This window comes from Anoplolepis gracilipes, chromosome 9 (assembly GCF_047496725.1).
Source record: "Anoplolepis gracilipes chromosome 9, ASM4749672v1, whole genome shotgun sequence".
Lineage (NCBI taxonomy): Eukaryota > Metazoa > Arthropoda > Insecta > Hymenoptera > Formicidae > Anoplolepis > Anoplolepis gracilipes.
This window is the reverse complement of record NC_132978.1, coordinates 12,152,563-12,175,516: the sequence shown is the minus strand read 5'-3', so window position 1 is coordinate 12,175,516 and position 22,954 is coordinate 12,152,563. Positions and strand designations below refer to the sequence as shown.

Below are 22,954 nucleotides of genomic sequence, written 5' to 3'. Positions count from 1 at the left end.
TACGGGTGCAGTTTATTCTGCGCTTCATTAAACATCATCTGCCAACTATTTTAAATGATCTGCTATAGAAATTTATTATGCCTTCATTAATGTTTATCTGACATTGTTTCCATTATAATATATTTGTTATTAGAGAGAAAGGTAGAGGGAGAGAGGGGAGATAGAGAGAGAGAGAGAGAGAGAGAGAGAGAGAGAGAGAGAGAGAGAGAAAGAGTTTATATTATATTATTTACAATTAGTATTCTACATTCTCTTCCTTCTTCCTCTCTCTCTCCTCTCTCTCTCTCTCTCTCTCTCTCTCTCGTGTTTATTTCTTTATCTTATATTTTACAATTACACATTTTATTCCTTTGATTCATATTTATTTCCTTTTCACTATTCCCTTTAGCAAGATCCAGAATCATCTTTAATATCATGATAATCTTTTCGTTTACATACGGTTTTTTCTTCTTTAACTTTCTCGATTTTTTAGTCAATACGCAAGTAAGTTTCTCTTTCGTAAGTTTCTTCTATCTTTTTGTTTAACTTACGAACATGTACGTTTCTTTTGCGACCATGAAAACTCTCTGTTAGACGTCTACATCGTACTCGGTTTATTTCCATTTCAATCTTTACTCTATACTTGAACGCGCCCATCTGTTCTTTCATTTTATTTTCTTAAAGAAAAGTCAGTATTCTTTCTTTCTCTCGATTTTCAGAGATATCTTTAACGCGTGCTTGTTCCTCTTTAGTTCGCAAATATCCTTACGTCTTTCTTATTTTGGTTCCCCTTTCCGTCTCCGTGCTTTCCCTTGTGCTTCTTTACTGTTCAGGTATTGTTTCTGGTGCTCTATACTTTAATTAACGAATTCTTTCTTTTCGTCCTCTTCCTACACTCGCATACTTTTCCATTCTACAGGCTTCACTTCGCGATTTCTACGACCCTTTTTTACTCCTGAAAGTCCCGCCTTTTATCCTATTCTTTTTCTCACGGCAATCACGAACAGTCACGACAATCCACCCTTCTCGACGCGCTTCAACTTCTCGCATTCTGCTATCCGCTATCCTTTTTCGCTCGCCAACTCTTTCCGTTCTTCTGCCGATCTTTTTCGCTCATGAGTGAACGTTCGCTCCTCTATCGTTCTCTCACGATGCATTTGTTCTCTATCACAGACACTATGTTCTCGTTCATGTATGCGTGGACAAAATCCCGGATAAACCGCCAAACCTATTTGCCGGAAACTGTCCGCAAATACTAGTGGGAAAATAAAGTTTCGCTGGTCGCGGGGTATTGCGAAGTTTCGGGGACCTTTGTACCGTCCGATCACTATAAGAGATTTCCAGTCTGCACTTTTGCAGCTCCGTCGAAAGTTACCAAGAACCATTCAAGTATCTGGGCATATACATTTTTGTGTAATTTATGTACCAATAAATATTTATAGCTTATTGAGATTTTTGAGACAGAGATTATTCACGGCAAAATAAATTTTCAAAACTATCTCGAGAAAAACAGCTTTAACAATATGTCACAAATTATTAGAAATTTAATTCGCATGTGTATTCGTTACAGTAAGTTTATAGCTCATTCTCTGAATTATTATTAATTTACCTGCATTATTCTCTATCATACGTAATACGGTTACATATCTATTTACATAGATATTGTGACGGTTTAATCGATTTTATGTTACCGAAGGTGACAATTTATGTCTTCCGGAGTAATTCCCACGCTAAAGTAGCGCAGGTAGCGCAAGTCGCGAAATACATTCAACAGTGGTAAACTGTGGCCGATTTAATTACTTCATTAGTCGAAAAAGCCGCGTTAGCTTAATTTGAAAATCTGGTACATGGAAAATGTGAAATGTAAAGTCTATTAAATGTAGTTGGCGTTATCGTTTTCTCTCCCTTTTTTTTTTTTTTTTTTTTTTTTTTTTACGTTACTAGCAGCAACGTTCGTGTATAAATCGGCACTCGCAACTAATTAACTAAAGAGTCTGCACAACCCAACCGCTGGTTAACAGCTTATCTCGTATGCAGGTGATTTCAGGCTGAGTCAGCAGGCATTTCAATAACATAAATCACCTTGCACGAAGATTAAACGATGGAGCCGACGAAGTCGTTCCTCAACGACTAGAAAATTCATTTTCTCTGAATACATCGAGCTTTTTGATCTCTCATGTTCTAATAAATATATATACGCTTAGTTTAGAATTAATTTTTCTGCTTATAGTAAATACTGCAAATATTGTAGCTCGTAGACGTTTGAAACAGAGATGTACAACTTTTTGGAGATTTAGCGTGACAGTTTATCTAGATATATTTCGCGCGAGCTAGACATGGCGCGTAAGAACATGAAAGTTAGGGGATAACAAGCGAGTTTTAAGCCACGGAAGTGTTCGGTGCCAAGGCTGTAACCGTAACGGAAAGCCCTCGTATTCGGCTTACGTCTTAAAACTTAAGAAATGCAAGTGGACGAGTTGCAGTATAAGGCGCGACATCTCCCAGGCGCGGTATTCCTTAAGTTCTAAATTTTATGGCGGACGTTTTGTGCCTTGCGTGCCGCTCTAATCTACATACGCTAACTTTGTGATGTACGAATTCTTTTGGATTTTATATGTTACACTTTCTCTTTTTCAAACATTTTATATACAGACTATTGTACCACGAATAAAACTATATTAATACTATAACTATATTATACGAATAACTATATTATACGAATTATTTCGAAAAAAAAAGAAAACACGTTTATTGATATGTAATATTTGCATGAATTTTTGTTGGAAAAAAAGATTTTATATTGAATTGAATTGATTTCGCGATTATTGAGCAACATTGTTAAACTAAAAAATAACTATAAAACGAATACGAGATAGTCATACTTTAAAAGATACACAATTTTAATTGTTCATGCATTGCAAATGGATATATCTTGTCGTAAGAGAGCGTAATAGAGTTAAGAGTTACTTGGCACTACCAAGTACATGCATTCATAATATTCGCAACTGAGAATTCGAGTAAGATATACACTAGCAAGAAATCACAGACAAGTGTTTCACCGCCTACGGTGCAAGACGGGTTTTGCGAATAACTTGTACGAGACGTTCAATGTTAACGGAGATTAGACTACGTGATAAAAACAATGGCGCGGTGATTAGTATCGGTAACGCGGAGAAATACAATCCAACGTAGACGACGTGTATTAATTCGAATCCTGATTGCGGACTTTTTTGTCGGACCTGATGAAAATTTCTTGTTGGCGCATTGAATTTGTGTTCCGTGACTCGCTCGATTTAGGCTCCAAATATAATTCATGAATAAAACCCACACGTCAAAATTAGAAATAAATCTATTTTGTAACCGTGTCGACATAACATCTGTAAGATTTAATAGTCGTTAAAATATGTATAATACGATATCTAATTTCACAAAATTCTATCACTGATTAGTATTAATGACGATGTACATACATTATGATTATGAATAAATGATTTAATGAGCAATTATATGTTATAGTCCCCAGTATTGAAGGTTCGATCTTCAATATCACCAAGGTGAATAGGCTGCAGATGGGAGCGTATCTTTGTATCGCGTCCAATGGCGTACCACCAACAGTCAGCAAGAGAATTATGCTTGTTGTACATTGTAAGTAATTAATTAAAAAATATTTGTATACACAGTATTTTAATACATTAATATATGTATATGAATTGCTCTAGTTAGTTTAGTATATAAATATTTAACATAATATTTAAAATCATTTGCATTATTCTTTTTTCACTTTTTGTGTGTTTTAAATGTTAACAGTTACTCCAATGATTTGGATCCAGAATCAATTAGTAGGTGCTCAAGAAGGACAGCAAATGACATTAGAGTGTCATTCCGAAGCATTTCCCAAGTCTATCAATTATTGGACACGAGAGAACGTCATTATAGCAAACGGTACGTTTACAAATACCAAGCAGTTAAACTCGATAAAAAAATGCATTCATTCTGGCGAACGCGCGTCATTAAAGAAATAAAACTTGGCATAATTAATTAATAAATGATTATATAAAAATTAAAATTACATGATTATATAATTATAATATATTAAATATTTTTAACTCTTAAAGAAATTTTTCAATATATTACAAATAAAAAATAAATGAACAGACTATTTCAAACTTTCAAAGTATTCATTCGGATATCATTTGAAATAGAAGCAAATTCCCGAATCGATCGAAATAATACGACGGTAATTAGAGAGCGTCTGCCAGCAATGACATTAATGCGATCTATGACAATGCCAACTCTTTCAACATCGGCGACAATAATTGCAGTAGCAGCAATAACAGCTGGTCTATAGATTGCCACTTCCATGCGTGTAGCATGCATACCCCGCCATAATTTAATAAATGGTAATTGAATTCTGCTTCAGCGACATATTTAACCATACTTTACTAGTTGACAATACATGGCCAAACCCGCTTTGCTCATTCATTTACGTCCATGTAGCAAAAGTTAAAGGCCGCTGTGAGTGGTTAACATTCGGACAGACTCATTATCGAAATAGAAGAGAAAAAGAATTTTATTTTTTTGAAACACTTTGAGAGAAAAAAATATATTACCTCAGTTAATATTATCAATTTTCTAATGAACGATTTGCCTTTACTATTTTCTAAAAAGAGACAATTATAAAGTGATTTTAACGAGAAGTTAATATTTCTCGCTTCAGCTCTCTTAAATTAAATCAATGAAGATGTCACTAATTAAAATAATAATAAAATTAACGAAGATCAATGAATATTTCACAAATCTTTAGTGAAAACACTCACACTTTACTCCTACGTCTTTAGTTTCTTCACTGATTTATACACAGAAAAAAAGAATATTCTTATTTTGACAATATCTTTAGTTTCAAAATGTAAATCTTGAAATGAGATTATATTGCGTTAAACAAAGAAAATTTCCTTGGATCAAGACATTTTATATAGTTCAACTAAGAAAAATATATTCTTGTTATTTAAGAATAATTTTCTTGAATGGAGAGGAAAATATGTTGGATAGAAAATAACACATGTTCAAATCGGAGATTATAATTTTCTTAGAGTTAAAATAATTATTTTATTCTGGAAATGACAATTGTAATATTGAAATAAGATTATATAATATTGTTGAAATTTAAGATTTTTCAATTCTTCCAAGAAAATTATAAATTGTTGCGTATATATGAAACAATGAACGCGTTCATATGAGTGTATGAGTTTTAAGTTGACCCTTACTTTTTTTCTGTGCAGACAGTAAGATTTTATTGAAAAGTCACTTACTACCATAAACTGATTTTTCTTCATGGAAATATACATTTCTTATTATTTATTGAATGTTAACGCACTATGATTTAAAAGAATGATGATCGATGAAAATACACGCGCATGGAACAATCAATGAACAATCGTTTGGCCTAACGTGGGAAATACGGTTTGCAGCGCCCGCAGATACATACTCGTGCATATAGCCTATGCGTCTATGGCAAGTGAGACGGGGTAAATCGGATCTGACAATGCACGATGCATCGGTGCAGCGCGGCGCTTTACCGAAAAGCGGCGCGCGTCGGCCGTACACGCATAATTATTTCGGATAATTAGACATGACACGGCTGCTGCCGCGTCGTGTAGCGAGCGTAACGGAGTAATGTACCTTCGGATCCATTAATGCACGCCGGCCGAATTCCGTTGCGGATATATGCGGGAGTAAGAACGGGGCGACGGCGACGGCGCGGACGCCCGCGTCTGCAGCTGCTAATCGCGCGGCTAATTAGGTTAATTTCGGATCGCTTCTGCCGGCGCACCTGCAGCTCCTGACGCGGGCTCGCTGGCGTTTTGCTACCCGGTGATCGATGGCCCGCTACGATTTCCATTTGCGACGCCCAAGAGGAGAGGCGGGGGGGGGGAGACGGGGGAGGGAGGTATGGGAGAGGGAAGATTAATCTTTGTTTGTCCGGGCGTCCCAGATTTTTATTTCACAGGCTGGTTTTTGGGGGAATGAAATCGCCGGCTTTCTGTCGCGCGGCTGAATGGCCTTCGCTTATCTGCATGACGGAATCTGAACCTGTATAAGCCACGTTAACAACGATCGCTGGTGTGACTTATGGATATGTCACCTTTTATCATGGAGCGACAATACAAACGATAAACGCTTTTTAACACGTGACAGCGATGCTTTTGTAACGATTAAGCTGATCGCTCTTCCGGAGAATAAATGCATAAACTCTTTTAAATGTGTTTTGTTCGCATCTAATTAGACAATTGAAGCTTTTGATAAAGCTTTGCAAATAACATGTATTTAAAATTTTAATTGTGAAATTCCATAAAAATATAAAAGAATTTCTATGGCCATTGTGATTGTATAATTCTATAAAAATATTCCAAAATCGCCGGTCTGCATTTTCCGCGCGGCTCAGCACTACTTTCAATCCGAGTGGAATGAAAATCCGATAAAACCGAAGGTGCGACGAACTGCGTTTCACGGCTTATCTGGCGAGGTTCCGTACCCGCAGCCCGGATGGAAAGCATGCGAATTACGAATGGGTTAACTGTCAAGTTATCTCGCATTATATTCCCCGTGTCAACCGCACATGCCCCCCGGCGTTTCGGCGTAACAGTTACGACATGCTTTACGATTTAACGTTCCGCGGATATGCGCCGCGCCGGCCGCTAATGCGAATTCAGCGCGCGTGACCCACGCACGATCAGATATCGGGCGCGCAGCGTGGGACCGCCGTTATATCTATGTGTGCACCGATTTTCGGCATCGAATCGACCATTCATCGGGCAACGTTGTGAATAGCGTGTCCAAAACCGTATACGATTTTCAAATCTATTCTGAATATTCGCGTCACAAAATTGTTATTCAGAGCGGGTATTTTTTTGAAAAAATTTGGCAATAAGGCTCTTAACTGTTTTTCACAGTATCCTTTTTAATCAATACGACAACAATGCATATTTGTATATATTTTTTACATATTTCAATTTTGAGACACTCATGTATAAACATTATGTATGCTGAATTTTAATACCTATTATCTATTCGCATAAGGCAATCTGTGATTTGCGCGCATTTGTCTATATAAAATGTGATTTACTTGTAAGTACCCATCGCGGAAATGTGTCACGATTATTATAGAAAAATTGCGATTCAAAATTAAGTACGCCGTGAAAATCCGACTAAAGTTGGGCATTCAAATTTCCGGTAAAGCAGAAAAGTTTTATCGATGTCATTGAAAATTTTTTTCTCCTCCCAGAAGAGAATGGCGTTGGCTTCATGCTTATAAAGCTTTATGAGAATATCCGGCGTGTCGGGAAAACCATGAATTTTCCGGAACTTGGCGCAAATTCTAAGTTTCACCGAGCGTTTCCAGTCACGCAGCTCAATCGACGGAAACAGTTACGTATAGATATCGCACCGTTCGTTCTCACATGACGGCAACTAGAGTCGTAAAGCGCGGCGAAAAGTACAATTCTATTATGTTCTTATAGTGGAGTCATATAATGAAAGTAGCCATTTCGTGATATCGTTCGCGTTGCAGCATGGCAATGCAATAGATGTGAGAAGAAAGCAAATCTTCGTGTTATGTATTACATAATACGTCAACGTGTTTTTATAAGTTTTAAGTAAAATTATGAAATATTACCTTAAGTACGTCCTTCCAATATATATCGCTATTATATAATGATTATAAGAAAGAAAAAAAACTATTCCACTCGATAATTATCGTACGGAGTATTGTTGCATTGCAAATTCGGCGTTTTTTAATCAAACGCGAGGCGATAAATTTATTGTATAAATTTGGAACCGCCCACGTGCGTAGAAGGGGTGATTGGGAATTTGAGACCGCCAGCTCGTTGACAAGAGGATTACGTCGTAAATCAGTGCCTTTGGAAAATATAATCTGTCAGTGGGCAAACACGCATTACGCTCGAACCGGAGCTGAGCTCTAATTCATTTTCAACATAGAGTTCTCGACGGTTAGCAATTACGCGATATTTAACGTTCCGCCTCTCTATGCGCGCGTGTTTGTGTGTATCAAATTAGATCTGTCGGCGTTAAACTCATTACATTTTTTGTGTCCATGCATTCATCGCCGAACTATGTGCGGTCTGTTTTTAAAGGAACGCGTTTCCGCGTTCCCATCGTTGTACCTCTCTGCGACAGTTTAAGGTATAATTTCTCTCTCTTTCTCTCGGAGGTTTCATTTTGAAGCGTTAATTACATTTCGTAGACTTAATGAATTAAAATTAAAAATCTTGACAAGAATATCTTTGTGCGCTGAGGAATTTTAATGGTAAGCTTTTAACAGAAGATTTGCAACGCTTTCGCGAATAAATCTTCTTATATTATGTAAATATATTCCTCTATGTACATTGTGCAATATTAAATTAAATTTAATTGATTTTAATTTGTTTTAGCACAACTGCGTACGTATTTTCATGTTTTTGTTATTACTTTAGTAGCCAAACAAAACGGCAATTTTTTTTGAAGCGCACGTTACATTTTTTTTTTCCCCCTATAGAATCGTTTACGTTTATTAATAACTTTATTGTGAAATCGGTTCGCAATCTCCGTCCTTTTTATTCGCACGATACTCTTTGCGTAGCTTTTTATTTTATTACGATAGAGTTGTCTTTTTTTTTTTCCACGGGATTTTTTTTTTTTCGCATGCATCAAATGTAAAAGCTCTAGATTGCGTTTGTAAAAAGTCTCGAAGTGTCGGGTGATCGATGACGCGGAAGCGTGATCGCGGAAACGACACGGCGTTGGACGAAATTAAGCGTGAGCGATCGCCGCGGATGGAAATTACGTCGGCAGTTTGAGTTTCCCAAGTCAGAGTGATTCATGCCCACATATGTTGGCGGGGCCGCCCGCGCGCGGGACGAGAGCGGACGTACGGAGATACGAGTAACACACAAAATATCGGGGATATCCCGCCGACTTTCGGGTTTAAAAGCAGTTTTATCCCTGCGGAATCCATTCGCGGACGCGCCACGGCCCCCGCCCCCGCCCCCGACCCCGCCGCGCCGTGCCGCGGGGTAATGCCGCCGGCACCGTACGTAGTTCAACGTCGTTAAACTTTTTCATCTGCTTTTCAAACTCAAAGCCAGCCGAAAGTTTTTCTTCCGCTCGCGGGAGAAGAGGGGAGGGGTACGAATGGTGCCACTACATAAATGCATTCTACCCTTCCGAGCAGCCCTTATTCGTCTTTTCCCGCTTTACCTCCTTCTCCACCTCCTCAATCTCGCCCTTTTCCCCTCCGCGCACATTTCTCTTTCTCTATCTCGGAAAACGTAAGTTTTCCTACCGGCTGGGAAAATACTTCGCCTCCGCTTTGCCGCGGGTCATTACACCTATAGATTTCACTCTCTTCCGAATGCGCCGCCACCTCGAATTGTTAATCAAAACTTCTTTTCGCATTCGCGCGCCTCGTCCCGTACAACTTTGACCCTTCTGTCACGCCACTTTTCATCTATCGAGACATTATCGAGGAATCGAAACATTAATGCCCTTTTGCAATTTACAGAAAAAAAGTAAGTGTCAAATCAAAACTTATATACTCATATGAACGCGTTCATTGTATCATTATATACGCAACAATTTATAATCTTCTTGGAAGAATTGAAAAATCTTAAATTTTAACAATATTATATAATCTTATTTCAATACTACGATTGTCATTTCAAGAATAAAATAATTATTTTAACTCTAAGAAAATTATAATCTCCGATTTGAACATGTGTTATATTTTCTATCCAACATTTTTTCCTCTCCATTCAAGAAAATTATTCTTAAATAACAAGAATATATTTTTCTTGATTGAACTGTATAAAATATCTTCATCCAAGCAAATTTTCTTTGTTTAACGCAATATAATCTCATTTCAAGATTTACATTTTGAAACTAAAGATATTGTCAAAATAAGAATATTCTTCTTTTCTGTGTAGATACAAAGTTTTCGAGCTTCGATATTTTAATTTATCAGTACCGTTTTATGTTCACGGAAAATTTCTCTTTGGCAGAAATGATACACTCGGATATGAACAATTGGCACATGAACATTTGAGAGATAATTAAAGGGATATATAGCCAAAGTTTCGCGCCTTTCGATTATAAACTTTGTATCTTATATTAATCACGTGATCACGCATAAATTTCCAGTTTCACTTTACTATTCCGTCCAAAAGTAACGAGTAGTTGGCGTGTTCACCCACCATAATAGTATTGCATTCCATCTTATTTTCGGTCAAGTGAAATTTCCTCGAGGTGCCCTTTTCTAGACATTGCAATTCTATTTCTCGAAATAGAACGATTGTAATATTCAGATATATATAAATCTAACAAATTAGATAAATAATTATATCACATTGTTGCGCTTTAATAAGTAACTCTGTTTAAAGCGTTACGCATAAATTGTTACATAAAAAAAAAAAATATGATTATATTAAAACTAAGTGAGAATCTTATGTGAGAAGATGAGATAAACTATTTAATTAATTTTTTTAAGATAGCGTGATATAATATATAAAAATGCATTTACCGGAATCATACATTCGTACTCGACTATTGAATTGCGAGAAACGAATAACGAAATCGGAAACAAAGCGTTTGGAACAATTTAAACGAATGCAAGGAGAGATCCAGGCTAACGCGTCAATATGAAAGGCAACGCGCATCCACGCGAGAAACCCTAATGCTAGTTTTTCTAGTTGACAGAGCACAAAGCACAGTGAACCGTAAGGGCGTACCGGAAGCGCGGGATATTGGCAAACACATTTTTGAATATCGTTATATTATATTCGATCCGGTAGGAAATGAGAGATGGTCCGAAAACATGGACGCGCAATCATTAAACTTTCAATTTTCTTCAATAATAGGTATCTATATATATATTTACGTCATAATGATGTGCGTAGAACGTACGTATCACAATGATGTAAATGTAGTAACGTAAATATATATTGTCTGACATATTAAATAATTAATTGCATATTGAATTTTTTATCATAATATGTTTTAAAAATATTTTTTAATTAACACGTCCAACAAACAGATGTAATTATAATGTGGACAATTTAAAATATGCTTGCGCACGAAACGGTTAGTCGATATTTTAATAAAGTAATGTCTTGCAATGTCAATATTACTGCGCGGATGTTAAACTGATGATTTTTTAATTGTACACATTCTAACAAGTATACGTAATATGTGTGTAATATTACGTCACCATCACATCAGCTTCTGGTTTTCCCTGCGTGTAGTTTCAACGGAACCAGCTTTCATCGTAGATTAAAACTAATTCCATAATTTTAACAACAACAAAGGAGTGAAGCATCTTTTATCTTGCTTGATATTTATTAAGCTTTTGCGGTTAAGTTCTAAAATCAGAAACTTTACGCATATAGCATTTCGCTCGTTTAACATTTCTCTTTATAATTTCACCAGGGACAATATATATTAATTTTGCACAAACAACAGAGGAAGCATCTCTACATCAAAATGTTTTTAAATTGCAGGGGAGAAGTACGAGGCATCGTTCTCGGACAACGTGTACAAGGTGCATATGAAACTAATGATACGTTCAGTCGCGATGTCCGATTATGGCAGTTACAAATGCATATCTAAAAATTCCCTTGGCGAAACGGATGGCAGTATTAAGCTCTATCGTGAGTATAATGCATTTCTATAATTTTAAATGATATTTATTTAATCAAAGGGTAGCGTCGTATAATACGAATTGGAAAACGTGCCCATATTCTTGTTTGTTAGTGCATTACAAATCTTATCATTTACATAGATTTACCAAATTACCAAACAATTCTGCCTGTTTTAATCCAAATTAAACTTGTGTGTGCCCGACTCGTATAAATTAACATTTTCAAACATATTTTAACGGTTACATATAAATCAACGGTCGATAATATTTGTTCTTCATTTCGCGCACGTCAAATATTTTGATAAATTGTACATTTTAATCGCGCATACATCGTAATGAATCATAATGTATTAATCTTATTTGCGCGCACGCACATAATAAATCGTAACTTAATTTCATTGTTATTTTTTTTTTTTCTGTGCTTCCTCCAATATGTATCCAATATGTATATGCGTTGCACTTGCAATTAAGATTATGTCATTTAAAATGTTACGACTACGTCAATGTATACACGTGCGATTATGATAAGTCATCAAACTGATCGCGCGACGTCGGCGATCAAAAAGCAATCGGGCAAAGTTACGACAGTAATATTATATTAACGCGATATAAATGATTTATCGCAGGCGTATATCTCGACCGCGGCGCCAATATCGATTCTCGGTTTTCGAACATTTGTCAAGCGGTCGCGCTTATCGGCGCGGCCGTCGCACCTTCTTTCGTTCTTTCGCGACTTTTGGACCGAGCGTTATCAGAAATCGTTAGTCGTGCGATGAAGAACGTATTCAACGGATGAGAAATTAAGCATCCGACAGGAGCGAATCGTCGACCATCAGCCGACGCGATAAAGCGAGTGCACAGTTCTTTCGGAGACAACGAGCGAGATATATCGCGGGTATAAGCCAGCTTTGAAAAGTGAGACGGTGGCACCTAGTGCCAATCGTGGTTCTCTGATAACCGAAATGTCTCTCGAAACTCTCGCGTGAGATTCCGAGGAGAGAAACGTTGGACTCTGAATACGCATGCGGACGTAAATGGAAGAGCCGCGAGGGAAATGTCAAAATCAACGTGTTTTATCTGACCGCGTATATATATATATATATATAATATGCGATAGCAAAAGTTTGGCTTTATAAAAGGCAATAGCAACATGCATTCGCGTCGAGAGATAAATCGGAAGAAGTCAAGTGTCGTGTCAAAAAGTACTCGACAAAAGAATTTTATTTTTACCACTGAGAATCTACATAATTTAATCGATGAAATATTAACCGAAGAATGAATCGGCGTTTCTGTGCGCGCGCGCGCGGCAAGAATAGAATTTGTTCGGAAAGCGGAGAGTTCCTGTATCAATCATCACCATCGGCTAGACACTTTGCCGGTATTTTCCTCAAACTCCTCATTGATTCCATATCAAAGGCAAGTTCCGTCCCCGCGATAAGGAGTGCCGTGGAAGTCAACCCGTCGTGTCTGTCTCCCCCGCAAATCCGCATTTTCCGAGAAACCAGGCGAACGGTGAATCACCGATAACTGCGAGTGTCGATCCGAGTTCCCCAACCCTCATCCTTTCCTTTTACCGTGGCAAAAAAAGAAGCTCCTCCTTTATCGATCAGTAATTGTAGGTTTTCGCCTTGGCACCCCTGCAGATTGAACTTCCCAGCTTTGTGCTCTACTGCGACCGCCAAATCGGCGGATTATCGTTAAGCCGCTTAAATAAGCGTTCGATTGTGTCGACGATTTAATGCGCATTAGCATTTTAACTCGGCCTTTCAATCCGCATCGAAAGTTGCTACAATGGCCATCGGATTCGAGCATTACTAGTTTTAATTGTTTAACTTTATTCGAAAGACAAGAGAATGTTTTTTTTTCCGTTGATTGCAATAGTTATTTTTAAATAAGAACGATGGCACGAGTCGAGCTTTTATCGCGATTGATTAATGATTATTTATCGTTGACATTATTTTATATTAATTTTAATTTTCTAATATTTTTATAAACAATTTTTTGTACTTAATTTTTTTAATTTCAAATATTAATTTCAATTTTTTTAATTAATTAAATAAAAATTCGAGGATTACATTAATAAATTTAATTAAGTGACATTATAAATTTTAAATATCCTTTTCATTGTATTTAATTATTAACTTTAATTGTTAATTTAATCTTAAAAATTTATATTAAACTAATAATGAATGCCAATATTTTTACAATAGCATTTAATTATCAAATAACCGTATTTATTGAATTAATAAATATTAGTTTTAAAGTAGAAATGTGTATATAATATACACACAACACACATAAATTAATAAAAATTCGAGGATTATATTAATAAATTTAATTAAGTAACTTTTTAAATTTTAAATATCTTTTGTGATTTCTGCCCAATATTAGACATACCTTTCGTTGATCCTTATCGTATATATCTATCTCTAATCATATCCTGTACTCGATCCTGTATAAGAAATCGACGAGAAACAGAAACTTTTTCTATTGTCAGTTAATTATCGTTGCTGAATAATTGTAAGAATTATCGCCAAAAGACCCGTAACCATAAACATTTTATGCTTCTTTACAATCGTTCAATGTACATTTATTTTAATATAACTTTACTTTAACTGATAAAAGAGCAAAGTTCTTTTAATTTTTTACTAATAAAAAACAATTAAAAATAAATAAAATTAATTGTAAATTAATTATAATTTTTGTAGTAATATATAACTTGGAATAAAATGTACATATATAGTTTATAATAACATAAACAAATTGATTAAATGTTTCTGTTATTTATGATCACATTACATATAATTCATTTAATTAAAGAACCCGATTTTGCATCAATTAAAATTAAAGTAAAGTTTTCTGATAATATCATCTGATTCTGTATATACATATGTAGGTAGACGAATGGGCTAAAAAAAATTTGGATAAATCCGACGTTAAAAGAATAAATTACAATTAATAGCATTACTAACGCATTCGTTATTAAATCAAATAAATAAGTAAAATCTGAATTAAAAAGTTTTTTCTATCTTTCCTTATAATTTATGCTTTTTTTAATAATTACATTAACTTTATAATTACATATGCTTTCTTTATAAATACATTTGTAACATACTTTAATGCATGTGTAAACAATCTGTCAAATGTTATTTGACCCAAATTGTTCTAGCCCATTTAATTTAAAGTAGATCCATTTATAATTTAAAATTTATGATTCACATTCATAATATTTACTAATTCGTCAGCTCAAAATAAAATAAAACGTTGTCACTCACCGATTGATGTGCACAGCGAAGTTGATAGCATTAAAGTTGATCTGTAACATACAAGTAAAAGATCGAAATTATAGCAGCATTCAAAATAATTAATATTTCGAAAAATTATTATATACTATGATTATAAAATTATGTACGCATTAAATTTTATATTTGATACGTACAATAATAAGCAAATATTTAATCGATTAATTTTATAAATTTCGAATTTTGCGAATACTATGTAATAAATTACCTTGTACGTAATAACCTGAAGCCTGATGCCATCCTAGGCCTGCTCATCTTCTCCTCATCCTTCGTTGTCACCATGACAAGATGTTATATATATATATATATCATGACACGTTCACATACGTGAACATGACGTGTCAGTTTGTTCCGATTTTTTTCCCAAGCCATTCTTTTAATGATCGGCACTATTTATTTAATCAATATATCAAGAAATATTGATATGTGCATAAATGTGCATAAACCATAACTCGATTCGGCTCGGCTCGGCTTGGCTCGGCTCATCGTCAGCTGATTGTAAGCTCCTTTCGACTCCGCGCACACTGTGCGACTGCGACTGTGACGAAGAGTACGTAGCAGAGCCGACAGCCGATCTCGGTAACGGTAGTCATGTAGAGGTGATTTTTGTGCCTGGTATTACTATGCGACTGTGTTGCGTAGCAATAGTTGATTCCGCGATGTTTTTTTCCCGTAATACGCTTAGCGCGCACATATTAATGCTCTGTATTCTTTGATCCGTGACGAAATAATATAATATTCATTTTTCTCTACACGAAGAAAACACGATAATAAAAATTAAAATATATAATATTTGTAATCATGGAATATTAATATACAATGTACAGAAAATCCCATACAATATTTTTATTCAATAACACATACACGAGTATTATATATTTTACGAAGGAATATTGCAATTATTTAAACATTTTAATGCACAAACAAATACATAATTGTCAAACTTTTAGAACAAATATATAATTTATCATTTTATAATATTTACAGAAAGGATTAATACCTTTATACATAAATTTATGTATATGTCGGAATACATTTTCCAAATATGTATATACAAAATATATAAATGTATTGATATGTGCATAGATTTGTAAAAAAATTCGTTTGTAAAAAATATTAATGACATCTATATGTACATACATGTAAATGATTTATGTACATATGCATAATTAATTTATTTTAGACAAGCGAAGATACGAGCGTCTCATCTCGGTACTTGTACATCTGGCATCTCAGATGATTTAATTTGTTTAATTAATATTTTAATAATTTTTAAGCATAACATTTTTTGTAGAACTATTGTAGAATTCTCAAGCGCTTAAAATCTAATAAGAAATGCTTAAAAAATCGTTAATGAACAGAGTAAGACGTAGCTTAGTTTCGGTTGTTCCAAGCCATTTATTTAATAGTCAGAAACTATTTGTTTAATTTAATCTATTAAAAACTCTAGAATTATTAAAAATAAAGTCAGAAGTTTCAACAATTAATGAGTTTTCACGCAGTGAAACACTATGACTGACTGTTTACAATATGAAAGCAAAATTATTAAAAAAAGAATTTTTGAAAAAATTTCCTGAAGTTCAATAAAATTCCGTGAAACTTCCCTGATTTTTCTAGATATAAAATAAATCCCTCAGAATTTCAGGTTTTCCATATCTTTCCAGGGAATAAACATCCTGCGTCTGATATCGCAAAAATCATGTTAAATTGTTCTAGTCAATTTATCAAGATAAAATATATCAAGTCTTCAAGATATAAAAAAAAAGAAGCCTGTTCGCTAGACTACACATCAAGATACAGATATACATATATCTCATTGACATATGGTATACATGTGTGACAAGAGACGAGACGAAATCAAACGATGACGACGACGAAAACCACCTGCTTTTATCGAACAATCGATCGAATTCTAACCAATTTGAGGGGGGGGGGGAGGGGGTTCCGTACGCTTGTCGAAGCAGAACGTGCTTTCATTGAGCATTGTCCAACAATATTCAATGAGATTCAATCCTATTCCGTCGGCCGGCATCGGAGGTATGATCAATAACAAAAATAAACGCGAAATCGGGATATCACATCAAGACGCGACGAACCATCCGCGTACACTCAAAGCCGATGCCACTATTCAGTGCAAACTCGACACATCAAATGCATATTCGCTGCATATAAGCCATTTCCAAGTCGTGACAATACCGTGTTTTGGGTACTGAATTTCCCCTTTAAGCTAAACCTTCCAGGTACTAAGCTCTTCCGCTAATGTCAAGGTGTATCCACGGGAGAGTTAAATTATATAATTAAATTATATAATTTTATAATATAATATATATCATATGTATCTTCATCGCATTTTAATATAAGTCAACAATTTACAAGTTAAAAATTAAATTTGCTGTTCCGTCACAGAGCTCGATCAAATAAATCTTGCAGTAAACAATAATAAATAAAAAATGAGTGTTAAACACTATGTAAAAATATATTAATTTAGTTGTGAAAAGTTTAATGTAAAACGTAAAGATAAATTTATTTTATAATATTTTGTTTCTCTCTTAAATTTTAAATTAATTATTAATTAAATTGGTGGTGATGTGTTGATATGCATTATTATTTTTCATTATTACAATGGGTTTAATTTGATTTATTACTATGCGTTTAATTTCATCACTTTAATCGATTATTTTTCATTATTTTAAAGTATTTAATTTAATTACTTTACTTTCGATTCTGCAAGTTGTGTCTTATTACGCGATCTTGATTCAAATGATAAATTACATTTATTTCGATGGGACATTTAAAGCATTGGATGGAATATATTTAACTCTAGTATTATTAAAGAAATAATTTGTGTCACAATAAAATAATAATTTATAATTTTTATTTTTACTGCTTCGATAATTGAAATAATAAATGATAATACTTGAAATGATTGCACAAAATGTGCGGTTTGATAAAGACCTATTGTCGCACAATTATATCTTGCTTATTGAAAGTTAAATAATCCTTAATTATCATAATTATAGCGAAATTTTCCGATATTTATCGCTATCGCGTTTTAAAAAGGAATTTAACAACATACGAAACGTTTCACATCACTACCTTATTGCTCGAGTGTCGTCGCGTGAATGATAGCAAGGTCGCGGCACGTCAACAATAGAGCGCTATGTACCATCAACGCCGAAAGTCGTGTTATTGACAGTGACGTAGTCAGACTTAGGTTTTGGGGGGGGAGGGGGACTAAAAATATTTCTACGGCTGGAATTCATAGACTTTTCTCAAGAAAAGTCACTGAGACTTGAAATCTTTGGGGGGAGGGCTCGAGCCCCTATAGCCCCCCCTCTCCTCTGGCTACGCCACTGATTATTGACGAAGTATTTTACGAACTTATTACACATATAATTTTACGTATTATATAAATATGTATATTCATGCAAATATATATTATACTATGTTTCTTGAATTATAGATTAATTATGAATTAAATGATTAACGAAACCTTTCGTCAATTGCTTAATTTAGCGAGTCATGTCTTACTGCGTTGTTAATCCAAATGGCAAATTATATTTTAGCCGTCAAAAAAATTGAATGATTAAACATCAACAAAATATATTGCAGTAATCGTTAAAGATATAATTATTACGTAACGAAAATTGCAATAAAATAATAATTTATCCTTTAATTCCTATTTGAAATAATAAATATAAATAAATGGCAAGAAATACGCACATTGATAAAGATACAATCATCGTGATACAGTTACATATCAAAAGTTTGATTATACAGTTATATGTTTATCAAAATTAATCACAATTATAATAACTATAGCAAATTATTTTTCAATTCCTGTTGCGATCGTAATAATATATGAACTTTGTTTAAAAAAAAAAATTAATAATATATGAAGCATCTCACACTATTTTCTCGTTCGAATGAATGCCAATCAATACCCGACGCGAGAATGATAACAAAAGCTTGACTTAATAATAATACGCCGTGCAAAATGATGCTTAAACAATGTACATCAATTAATTTGTTATCGCTACAAAAGATTTAGTTGTATAAATATATAAACTTTTCGTAATATAAATTTAAAGTTGGATATTTTCTGTACTTTTAAATTGTGGATGTATATCATTATCACATGAAGCCTAACATTTATTTAAAGAATATAATTGTCTTTAATTTGACTAAATATAAATTAATTTTATATTATCATTTTACGTTAAATATTTTTACATTTTGAGAAAATTAAATGTCTCGTGAATAAATCAAGACTTTGTCATTTAATTTTAATAAATCAAACTTATAAAATTCAATTATATTTAAAAAAAAAGTAATAACTTATTATTATCTTTTTTTTTATTAAGCTAATAATGTAACGCAGTAAAATATTACCCTGTTCAATTCTATTCTGTTTTATTTCACGCTAAATCATTGTTTGCGCATAATTCATATAATTGTTTACAAAACAAAGATGCCTGTAGCTTTATTGTATGTGAGTGATGAGTATTCCAGTTAATTTCTTTGATAAAAAAACCACATTGTGGCTATGCACATTAATTTACGTGCAATTTAAGATAAATATTTTCAATAAAAAGATATTAACACGTAACATGAATTTTGACAGATATACCAACACCTACAACAGAACCGACGACGACAAGCACAATGCCCGTTTCTACTACTGTGGATCCAGGTAAATATTATTTAATGCAATCTATTATTCATAAATGTGTATATACTACCAACGTATCAGTAACCGTGTACAGCTATGCAAACAACTCTAACAAGAAAAATATTGTTACTTTTTTTTAGTGGAAAATATCCAGTGGTCGCGACAAAAGCCCGTGCCCAGTCTAGAGCCAGGTTCTAATGAAATAACCGACGCATCTTTGTCGACTGTCGTCAGAAGCGAAGGTACGCTCGGTTTCCATTATACTCTTTTAACTTGTTTTTTACGCTATCACCAGCTGAGATTTTTCGCGCTAAACAAGGTTAAAGCTTCAGGAAAAACACCAGGTATTTTCAATAGAAAGACATCGCACAAAGTCATTTAATTTCATTTTAAATTGCGTTGAAGTTTTCTAATAAAAAGAAACATCTTGCTTTCTGCAATATGAAATTATAATTGTTTGTAATGCAATAAAAAATAATACTGTATACTAGAAAAAAATTAAAAAATGTTTTTGTTAAATGTAATTATATTTATAATTTATTGAAAGAGAGAGAAAAGTGAATAAGTACATAATTGAAAATGTTTCTTTTATAAAAAAAAAAAAAAAAAAAAAAAACATTCGAAAAATATTGATTGTATTATAAGTGCCTAAGTTCGAAACTATAATTATATAATCAATAAAATACATTTCACATTGTTCGAAAAATCGGACCAGTCCGACCTGAAATTTTAATTTTGTTCCACGTATTCGTATAATACAACATTAGTACAATATTAATACAATATAGCGAGAAAAGTTTGTTCGCCTTTCGTCATATTTTAATACTGCGAACATTATAAGTGGCAATTTCAACTTTGCATTGTAACAATTACGTGCGTCGACGACAGTTACGATGTGTTGTCAAAACAAGTTTGAATATTCAAAACTCTGATCGCGCGCGTACGAACCTTCTAAAACTTTTAGAGGAAACAAAAATCAGATTAGTCGTGCATGTGCGCACGCATGCGTGCATAACGAAAATGAAATTTGGCAACCGCATTGGGACTTTAATGCAAACTGTTTCAAGTGTCTCCAGGGACCTGTACTTCCTTCTAATTATCGCTTTCCATCATTCACTCAATTAAAATTACAGAGTGAATATAGAGTAAATTAAAATCAATACTAATAATTAATAATTTGCTTACTTAATTTTTAAGCAATCGATTCCAAGCTAATTTTATGTCGAATAATTTATACAAAATAAAACTACTTTTGTAAAAATGCATTTAGAAAGCTTTGAATTTTTTTTTTATCTTTTTAACATGTAATCAACCCTCTTTTATACATGTTTAAAAAATATTTAGCTTAAAATAAAAATTTCTTTTTTTTGGTTGATAAAGTGAAACGTATGCTATGTTGAATTTATAATATATAGTATAAATTATTGATATGTTGGTTTTGGTACATACGATCGGACTTTCGTTCAAGCAATAAAACATTGATCTATACGATCGGTGAAGAGGAGCACTTTTGAAAACACGTCACCTTCCGCAAATACGTTGCCGCGACCCAAAATTCGCCGGGATACGTCGTCTTAAATCATCGGCCCCGACGTAATGCGAGAACTTACACGCCGCCGGGCAGTGGCGGAACTTTCCTCCGGAAAGTTTCGCGGAAGGCGCGAAGTTTATTCCGCAAAACTTCCAGCAACGTGCCACGCCACCGTGGAGAACGCTCCTCCTTCTCCCATACTCTCCAGCTTCTTCCTTCTTTGTTGTCCCGCACCTCGACAAACGCGGAACTCTCGACGGGATTTTGATGAAATCCCACGCGGTTTATGAACTACCCGTACTCGGCCCAACTATGGCAAGTAATCTGCACCTCGGCTGCCACACCGGGACGGTATCCGAACTTGTTTCGATTATCATGTAAACTAGTGAGTATATAAGCAAAGTCGCGGCAATTCGAGAAGTAGTGGATTGGATGCGATCTGGTTACGAAATGATTTTGGCATCCGGAGCGGATACGGATGATACAATGAATATTAAAGCAAAAGACAACACAAGAAACGAGCACTAGACCGCTCGACGTTATTTTTCCGGGAAGAATAAAAATAATATGCGACGAAAAGATTATACATGGAAAAATATTCACGGCGGTTCATTAATTTTTATGCTCTCTATTTAAGGTATAAAAAATTATAACATATTTTTCAACTTTTTTCTCATCTCTCGTGTGAAATATTTCCATTAAAAAGATACCTCATCGTATTCTTTAAGAGCATCATGAAAAATCGTGGAATATACCGAGACAATATATTGCCCGTATTTTTTTTAGAAACGCGATCTCGTAGCAGACCAAGCCAGCAGGAAAATCACGAAGCCGAAAACGTCATTGACACTAACAGCCATAAAAGTATCAACGACGACGTCGGACAGCGAAGAATCGACAATACGGCGCAATCAATGTCCTCTACAAGCAGCACGTGGCGTTGCGTGACGCAATCCAGTGCAGTGATCTGCATAATAGTGCTTTCTGCCCTGTCGTAGTCATCGCGACGTGGGGATGATTGATCAAAGTCCTTCCAACTTCAGGATAAAATCTTGTAAATCTCTCCTCATGCAAGGGATCAATTAATCGATGAATTAAAAGGGTGAATAGCACAGACTCATTAAAGAATTTGCAGCTATACGCCGAACAAGAAAAATAATTATCATAGTGAGACTATGAGTTTTTTCTTGTGTTCCTTAGATAAGAAATTTTACGAAAAATTTACTCATATTAGAGATTTTTTTCTCGCCTTCGTTTTTAGTAAATTACATTATCCATTTCTCTTATTCATTTTTTATATTAACTGTGCAAGAATGCATTTAGAAAAAATAATTGTCAATATCGTGATAATAAAGATTAATTATTTTATTCACTAAATGCATTCTTAATTATTATTTTGTACATATATCTATGTATATATTGTCATATAAAATTAATATTGCATATATATATATATATATAGTTTAAAACAAAAATATTGCCATAAATGCTCAAATTTATTTGCAACATTGAATGATAGGAGATAATTAATGTAATTTACATGATACATTTAATATCTACAGCGTAATAATATTAATTAATTTCTCATTCATCGATTTATACCATTGCGAACCATTTGTTTACCTGCAATTTTATCAGAAATCTTTGCGCCTCGTAAGCGACGATAAATAATTGAGGCTTCGATGCGTCAGTCGATTTTTATCGAGGCCTACCATCGGACGTTTCTTTGAAACGACAGCGAGATTTTTCTTATCTGATTCCATCGTCATCAAATCCGTCTCTCT

General features: G+C 34.2%; 1 protein-coding gene and 1 long non-coding RNA gene across 2 annotated transcripts in view; one reads left to right on the top strand and one right to left on the bottom strand.

Moving 5' to 3' along the window:
- LOC140669332 (uncharacterized) overlaps positions 1 to 15,245 on the bottom strand; it is a 191,378-nt gene extending 176,133 nt beyond the window's left edge. The window contains exons 1-2 of the long non-coding RNA XR_012047325.1: positions 15,176 to 15,245; positions 14,941 to 14,981 (exon numbers count right to left, since the gene is read on the bottom strand). This is a non-coding gene — a long non-coding RNA (uncharacterized lncRNA). The remainder of the gene's footprint in view (positions 1 to 14,940; positions 14,982 to 15,175) is intronic.
- Positions 1 to 22,462, top strand: part of LOC140669328 (lachesin) — a 128,352-nt gene extending 105,890 nt beyond the window's left edge. The window contains exons 5-10 of the mRNA XM_072899062.1: positions 3,496 to 3,624; positions 3,787 to 3,921; positions 11,526 to 11,675; positions 19,592 to 19,660; positions 19,780 to 19,881; positions 21,957 to 22,462. Of these exons, the coding sequence (XP_072755163.1) occupies positions 3,496 to 3,624; positions 3,787 to 3,921; positions 11,526 to 11,675; positions 19,592 to 19,660; positions 19,780 to 19,881; positions 21,957 to 22,168 (797 nt within the window). The 3' untranslated portion in view covers positions 22,169 to 22,462. The remainder of the gene's footprint in view (positions 1 to 3,495; positions 3,625 to 3,786; positions 3,922 to 11,525; positions 11,676 to 19,591; positions 19,661 to 19,779; positions 19,882 to 21,956) is intronic.
- The last annotated feature ends 492 nt before the right edge of the window (positions 22,463 to 22,954 follow it).